Source organism: Nuphar pumila, chromosome 3 (genome assembly GCF_984573655.1).
Source record: "Nuphar pumila chromosome 3, dmNupPumi1.hap1.1, whole genome shotgun sequence".
NCBI lineage: Eukaryota > Viridiplantae > Streptophyta > Magnoliopsida > Nymphaeales > Nymphaeaceae > Nuphar > Nuphar pumila.
Genome location: NC_143251.1, coordinates 46,991,379 through 46,999,659, shown reverse-complemented (window position 1 = coordinate 46,999,659; position 8,281 = coordinate 46,991,379). Strand labels below are relative to the sequence as shown.

General features: G+C 38.2%; 1 protein-coding gene across 1 annotated transcript; it reads left to right on the top strand.

Annotated features, from left to right (window-relative positions):
• The first annotated feature begins 1,441 nt into the window (after positions 1-1,441).
• On the top strand, positions 1,442-6,790 carry LOC149842806 (putative arabinosyltransferase ARAD1). The gene is made up of 4 exons (XM_090001592.1): positions 1,442-1,578; positions 2,512-3,350; positions 5,128-5,381; positions 6,170-6,790. The coding sequence occupies exons 2-4, from the start codon at positions 2,714-2,716 to the stop codon at positions 6,719-6,721; spliced, it is 1,443 nt and encodes a 480-aa protein (XP_089857718.1). The 5' UTR covers positions 1,442-1,578; positions 2,512-2,713; the 3' UTR covers positions 6,722-6,790.
• Positions 6,791-8,281: the final 1,491 nt, after the last annotated feature.

Below are 8,281 nucleotides of genomic sequence, written 5' to 3'. Positions count from 1 at the left end.
ACATGTTATTTCAGTTTTGAAGTCTAGTTTATGAGACCCATAGGGTCTTAAACACGAATAACAAGCACACCCAAAGACCTTTAAAAATACATAATTTGGTTGTTGTTTAAAGAGAACTTCATAAGTCGACTTATTTTGGATAACAAGGGAAGGTAACCTATTAATTAAAAAGACAATTGTGCAAAAGGCAAAAGACCAATATTTGATAGGAACAGATGCTTGACTCATCAAGCTTAGACTAGTGTCTACCATATAATGGTACTTTCATTCAGGACATGATATTTTGTGAGAAATATCACTATCACACAAAAAAGAATCTAAAACTCTATACTCACCTCCTCCATCAGTTTGCAAAAAAAAAAACTTTCAAAGACTTTCAACTTTTGCCTTGAACAGTCAAAACACATTAACAACATCGTATTTGTGAGCAATCATATATATCCAAGTAAACTTATAAAAAGTATAACGATAACAATCCACACTAATAACAAGAGTTGGGCCTCATACATCAAAATAAATCAGTTCCAGTGGTTCAAAAACTTTATGAATAGACCTAGAGAAAAGAAGTGCATGACTCTTCCCTCGTTGACAAGCATCACACACATTTTCAAAAAAAAATGATAATAAGGAAGACCGAACGGGTGAACTACTTTCTGAATTATACGAATTATTGGATGACCAAGTCTATGGTGTCACCGCAGAAAAGACGCCTTTTCTCCAATGCAGCAGCCTGCAAGCTGTTATTTTTCTTCTTTTCACTTAAAGGGAAAAAAAGTCCCTCACTGCTCCTCCCTCGAATGATCTTTTTCCCTAAATTTAGATCCTTTAAACAACAATGTTTACAGTGAAATTCAAAAATAACGTTATTGCTACAAGAAAATTTATTTACTGAAAGGAAATTTCTTGTAATAGGGAAAACATGCAAAACGTCTTTAAGAAAAAATCTTGAACCATCAAGAGATAAAGAAGAAAAACTAATATTATGAATTTTCAAACCCCACTTATCACCAATTTTGATCATGTCATAGGTATCCTTAGGCTTTTTCAAACATGCTTTTCGGCTTGGCCCATCGGCTCACTCGGCCCGTTGACCACCTCTACTTTGGAATGTTTCACTTTTGTGACTATTCTGGATGCATGTTTCTTCTTGTAATAAAAAAAAAAAAGACTTCAACAATTCTCCTCAAAGAAAGTCTCAGAATATTTGCAAAAAATATATATATATTTTTTGGTGATTAAAATAAAATAGGTTAAAAAAAATATTCCTAACAAATAGTGGTACTTTGAAAATGTTGCCATTTATCACGCTACCTTCAAAAGCCGATATAATTCCAAAAAATGCGATACTTTAAGCATTGTTTATTATGAAAATATCGTGTTTTTGAAAGTGGAAACCCAATAAAACCACGTATTTTGGAAACATCGACCCGGTATTCTGAAAATATCGGGGTGTTCTTCCATCCATCATCTCATTTGGTGCCTTTGTTGCTATACAAGGGTGGATCTGCTGCTTCTGCCGTCGGATCTCTTTCACTCTCTGGGACGTTTTCCCACAAGGATGGTCTCCACCAATTCAGGGTTGGGCTTTCTCTTTTGCAAATACTCCCTGTGTTTGTTCTACCCTCTTCTTCTTTTTCACCTCTCTATTCTCTTCTTTTGCATCCACAAATGTAGTTCATGGTACGATTCTGTTGGTTTCTGTTTCTTGTAAAAGTTTTTCCTCCCTTTTCTCGTTCTTTTAGTGGTTCTGGTAGTTTTTATCGTGCTCTGTTTGCGGTGTGCATGCTTTTGATGTGGGTCTTGTTGAATAAGATTGGTATTTTGAGCAATGACTGTAATTTGTTGGACCAATCACTAGATTGGTTCCAATATTTGTAATTGATTGGTTTTGTTCATAAGAGATTTGTGGCAGTTAGATAGAGATTGTGATTTTAGTCGATTAGCTTTGATCTGGCTCTGTTTCTCACTCCCCGCCCTTTGTTTTTTTCTGGATAAGAGGGTTGATGCAGCAACTTGTCCAGAAATGTGAGATTAAGTTAGGAAATTGCTTTGTGGAGCATAGCCCAATTTGCCAATTTGCCAATTTACCCCACTTTTCTGGAAATTGTTGCATCCAAAGGCTTGCTATAGCCATGAGGATTTATTCGTGGGGAATGAGAGCGTATGTCTGTATAAATTGAGAATGAGTGGTTGGTGGCGATCTGGTTGTCACTAGTGATCTTGATTTCATATGTACGCGGCGTTTCCATGTGTGTTCTATACGAGGGCTTGCTTCTGCTGTAGATAAATGAATCCTTTTCTTCTGTATTGTTTCATATTAATGAGGGGGTTAAGAAGAACGTGTGAAATTTTTTTTTCCAAGTATTTGGCTGTTTCAATCTAATTCTGATATACCAGAACCTATCATGGTCGCTTGGTTACATGCATGTCCCTGTTTCTCAATAGCAAAGTGCAACTGTAAATCATTCCTACATTTGACAATGGAATTTTTCCTTTTTTTGGAAAAAGCAGGAAACATTTTATATAAAAAAAGATGACCCATTCCAACTAGTACTCATACTCTCCCAAGGGAGGAAGAGGTGAAGCTGTGACTCAATCTCAAAGAGAATGTCAGTTTGTTCCCTTCTGTGTACCTTCTGAAAGCCATGGAGAAGGCCTACTATTTGAAGATGAAGATTTTCTAGTGTGGGTGTCTGATAGCAAGCAGCCAATCATGAAAGAAAGAATGGCTCATAAAGGAATATTTCTCCCATGCTCCATATCTGCCCTTGTTTTCTCATTTGGGCTTATCTGCATCCTTCCCCTCTTCCTTTTTCTCTTTTCCGCACATCTAATAAGCCATTCTTCATTCTCCACCCGAATCTCCACATATCCTGATCACCACATCAAGGTTTACGTTGCAAACATCCCCAGATCTTTCAATTATGGGCTGCTTGAGGAATATTGGTCTCCAAAAAACTACAGCAGACTGGGTGATGATGAAGATGAAGCTCTGAGGCCTACGCTCTCTTTTAATGATAAAGGCGGACATCCTCCTCCTTATCCAGAGAACCCTCTGATCAAACAATATAGTGCTGAATACTGGCTGTTGGGTGATCTAATGACACCTGAGGAATCGAGAGCCGGCTCATTTGCCAGGAGGGTTTCTAAACCAGAGGATGCTGATGTCATTTTTGTGCCATTTTTTGCAACTCTTAGTGCAGAAATGCAGCTTGGGAAGGCCAAGGGGAGATTTCGTCAGAAGAACGGGAATGAAGATTATGAGAGGCAGAGGAAGGTTGTCGATATTGTCAGGGAAACACCTTCCTGGAAGAAGTCTGGTGGGCGGGATCACGTGTTTGTTCTAACAGGTGTGTACACTTGTGATGTCATAAACCCAGTTTTGATCTGTTTTTTTCATGTGTTTTCCTATAGTTTGCCAATAGAAAATGAAGTTCTTCCCTATTGGCTTAATTTGTATGCTGAAAACATGCCTCATGAAAAAACTGAAAATGATTAAAGAAAAGGATATTATCTTTCTTTCCATATATTTTGGAAGTTATCTAAATGGGGATTATCTATGTACAAAGATATGACTGTTTATGCTCTTTTAATTAACTATTTGTTGTTGAGTGAAAGATCCTAAAAGGAATATAACTGGCATACTAACTTGCTCCTCGACTTCTTTGACAATGGCTTGCTTAGTTATTTCAGTCATCCTTATAGTCCATGTCCTCCTGTTCCTTACTATATAAACTGTAAAAGAGTCATTTCATCTGGGTTGGTACACCAGTTAAAATGAAAGAATTTGTGTTATATTTAAATTTTACTGTCATTGTATGCAGAGGAGAACTTTTCTTTATAAAGGGGATTTTTTGTTTGTAAGCTAAAAAATATGAGTATGTGCTCATCTTATTCATAATTTTTCAGACATTGCATAGGGAAGAGTTTTTAATGTCAGTTGAATTCTTATGAGTGGATCAAGAAGTTGAGTCGTACGAAGGCTGCCAGTTTTTCTTTATATGGTGTTGTTGAGACTGAACTCTTGTCATAAAACCATGTAGGAGCTAGTTTGATTGCACAATGTTGTTTGTTGGAATCAGACACAGCTTTGGACATGTAGATGGGAATGATAAATTACTGGCATTGCATAATCAAGGTTGAAATGATGCTATATGCAAGTTGATTTCATTGGGTGCAGTTTTGGGACTTAAGTTATAGTTTATGTGGGTGGTTCATGTGAAGATCTTTTGATGTCAGTTTGTGAGGGCTTTTAGATAGTTAGATGGCTCTGGCTAGCGCATATATGTTCCATTACCAACTTGGGTGTTTTAACACCAAAAAATTGAAAAGGTGATATAAAATCCTTACCATGACTTTGGGTTCATTGAGCTGTGTGTGCGTCCAGGTTAGTCTACACCCACTTAAGAGAAGCGTTTAGCAGATGTGTATACCTCTCATCAATCGTGGGTATGCTCACTGAGAAATGATCACAAAATGACTGTCTAAATTTTCACTAAAATATTGTTAAAATCAAACAAATGAGTGAAGAAAAATGCAAGGGCTAGATATACAATAGTTTTTTTTTCTTCATCTATACAAACACAAACGTCTAATGTGCAAATATTATGATATACATATATGTGGATTGATTATATACATAAAGGTGCATATGTTAGATATAGACTCATAATTGTGTCTATAGAGATGGCTGTGCAGCCCGAAGATTGCAGGTGGATAATAGTTAATGACACACTGTTATATGCAATGGAATAAGGCAGTTATGCTTAGAGTAGATGTTCATCAAGCACGTCATGTGTATGCAGATGCATGCTGTTGCTTGCAGGTTGCACACAATGCTCATGCACAGTTTAAGATGCACACGAAATGAACTTCATATAACTGTAGTTTAAATTATTGACATTAAATAAGTATGACAATGACTGATGAAGATTTTCTTGGTACTCTCCTTGGTAAGTTCTCTGTAAGATGAATAAGATCATGTTTTGTCATTCAGTTATTATGTTTCTTATAAACTGAATCAATGAACCTATTGATGTAAATACCTTTGAATTAGTGAAGTTTAGCAGTTTACTATTCTGCCTTTGAACTTTCAGGTTGAGTTAAGTTTTGAGCATTCTTTGACAGATCCAGTTGCGATGTGGCATGTGAGAGCAGAGATAGCACCAGCAGTACTTTTGGTGGTTGATTTTGGTGGTTGGTACAGGGTTGACTCCAAATCTTCTGGTGCCAATTCTTCAGAAGTAATACATCATACCCAAGTTTCTCTGCTTAAAGATGTGATTGTACCGTACACTCATCTGCTCCCTAGATTGCTGTTATCTGAAGATCAGGAACGAAAGACGCTTCTGTATTTCAAAGGCGCCAAGCATAGGCACCGGGTAATTTCTCATCTTTTCTCCGCTTTTGATACTCTTTTTTCCAATGCACCGACTCCATTTGTAGTTTTATATGCTCATCAGTTATTTGTTTGCCTTGAAAGATTACTTACAAAAGCAGAAGTATCAATTCAGTAAAGCATCCTAAATGGAAACCAAATAATGGAGCAATATTTTAATGATACCTATAAATGAGTTATGTGTCAAATGCATTGGATCTGACAAGCATTAATCTATTATGTAAATGTGCAAATTATGAGATGGATTGAAACATTATAAAGGCAAAGTGCCTTGTTAGTTGTTACTTTAATTGGTTTTACATTCCATGGGGGAGTGATTAGTGTGAAAATATTCCCATCCATGGAAACGTGAATCTTTCTTCTGATTTACAGATAAAAAATGCATCCTAACTAAGCTTGTTTTGCATTTGGAACTGTGTGTGTAGGGGTGGGCATCGGACCGGCCCAATTAGGGCCTGATAAGGGCCTACAGGCCCAACCCATGTTCAGGCCTGAGCCCGGCCTGACACAATTATATTTGGGGTCGGGTCGGGCCGGGCCAGGCCCTTAAAACCCGACCCAGTCAATGATCTGGGCCTGCTGGACCCTGTGCATTTTGCACATGGGCCCAGCCCGATTAACACCCGATTATCTAATGCTGCCCGAGCCTGGCCCGATACAGGGCGAGTACCCAACAGCCTGCGGGCTACCCGGCCGGTATCCAGCTCTACTTTTGACTTCTGCCATCATTTAGAGCACTAAAGACGTTCAGTATTGTCATTTGTTTTACAGGGAGGTTTGGTTCGAGAAGTCTTGTGGAATTTGCTTGTAAATGAACCTGGGGTTGTCATGGAAGAAGGTTTCCCTAATGCTACAGGTCGTGAACAATCGATAAGAGGGATGCGGACATCAGAGTTTTGTCTGCATCCAGCTGGTGATACACCGACGTCATGTCGGCTGTTCGATGCTGCCCTCAGTCTCTGTATCCCGGTCATTGTCAGTGACAGCATTGAACTTCCATTCGAGGGAATGATTGATTATAAGGAATTCTCGGTCTTTGTTTCAGTGAACAATGCTGTGAAACCAAAGTGGCTATTAAGTCACCTAAGAAGCTTCTCTAAGGAGCAGAAGGATTCCTTCCGCCAGAAATTAGCACAAGTCCAACCAATCTTTGAGTACGATAATGGTCATAAAGGTGGGATTGGTCCTATTCCAGTTGATGGTGCTGTAAATCACATCTGGAGAAAGGTTTTTGAGAAGTTGCCTGCAATCAAGGCAGCAATTATTCGCGAAAAGCGAAAACCAGATGGTGTCTCAATACCGGCTCGTTGCCATTGTACATGATATGAAATATTTATATTTATTCTTTGTTGTGTTGATAACGCTGGTATCTCTAGATCACGCTTCCTATCCTTAAAAGATCTCTTAAAAGATAACTATGGCAACAATCATTACTTGATATACTTTCCTTCTTGTTTGGTGTAAGGAAGCTATAAATATCTTTCTAATCTTGCTTAAGAGATATACAAAATAAGAGAGATGAGATGGAGTTTTACCTCGTGGATGTAGGTTGTATAGCTGAACCATGTTAATTCATTGTCGTGAGTGTGTCTCTTTTCTTCGGGCTTCTACAAATTGTTACAAGGCAATGCCTATAAATCGTGACACTTTCGGTGGTCACACCATATAAATCGTGACATGGTGTTATTTACAAATTGTTACATATCCACATATCGTAACTATCTTGGTGGCCACATCGTGTAAATCGTAACATTGTGTTATTTATAAATCGTAACATGGTATCAAGGTCCTGATCGTTATTTCTCTCTTTCTCTTTTCATAACGAATACAAATGTATCCTCCATGCTGACCAGCAACCAAGCTCAAGCTGGTGTAGTTCACAATCACCAAAATACCTCTTTAAAGATAACAACTATCCCATTGAACGGTTGAAACTATACAGCATGGGCTAAGTCTGCGTCTCTCTTTTTGAGCAGCAAGTCTAGACTAGGACATGTTAGTAGAAGAAAGCCGAAACCAACAGAAACCGATCCCAGTTTTGAAGAATGGTAGTCCAACGATGACGTGGTGATGGCATGGTTGTTGAACTCGATGGAATCATGCATTGCAGATAGCTTTATGTATCTGGATTCAGCTAACGTCGTATGGGACGAAGTCAGAGACATCTATGGGCAACAATATAATATAGACCGCAGGTACCAACTTAAACATGATATACATAGTTTAAAATTTGAAGATTCATCATTTAGTGATTATCTCGCTTCTCTGAGAGGGATGTAGGATGAGTTTGATTCATATATCCCTCCGATCACCGATGTCATCTCCTTCAAGAAATGGAGAGAACAGGAGAAACTTTTTCAGATGTTGGCCGGCCTAGGGCTGCAATACAAGCAACTTAAAAGATAAATTCTTATGATTCCAGAGTTGTCGTCTTTGAGTGCAGCCTGTGCGACAGTTATGCGTAAAGAATCTAGGCGAAATGTGATGAATTCTAATATCACGAAAAACTAAGATGATGACAGATTGGCTCTTATTGCTCGCTCTGCTACTCTTTCAAAATCTGAAGAAAAGGATGATGAAACTCAAGGGGTTGAGTGGCAATGTACAAAAAGAAAGAAACCCTATTGCTCCTACTAAAAATGTGATAATCATACAAGAGAACGGTGTTGGAAGCTAAACAAGAAGCCAAACAACTTCAAGGGAGAAAATGGTCGTACCAAGCAGCAAGCGAATATGATGCAGTCTGATCCAAAGGAAAGTAAGGATGAATTTTTAACTGTTGAAAAATTGAAACAAATTTTGCAGGATTATGGCCTCTCGAAGAATGAAATGGCAGCAATAGCTACAAGAGAATCAGGTATTCATTCTTCATGTTCTTGTTTT

What these genes read in the sequence shown, in the direction of transcription:
- LOC149842806 (XM_090001592.1), top strand. Translation starts at nt 2,714, where the DNA reads ATGAAAGAAAGAATGGCTCATAAAGGAATATTTCTCCCATGCTCCATA. An exon ending in TCACGTGTTTGTTCTAACAG is followed by an intron (nt 3,351 to 5,127) that starts GTGTGTACACTT and finishes ATTCTTTGACAG; the next exon opens with ATCCAGTTGCGATGTGGCAT. An exon ending in GCGCCAAGCATAGGCACCGG is followed by an intron (nt 5,382 to 6,169) that starts GTAATTTCTCAT and finishes TTTGTTTTACAG; the next exon opens with GGAGGTTTGGTTCGAGAAGT.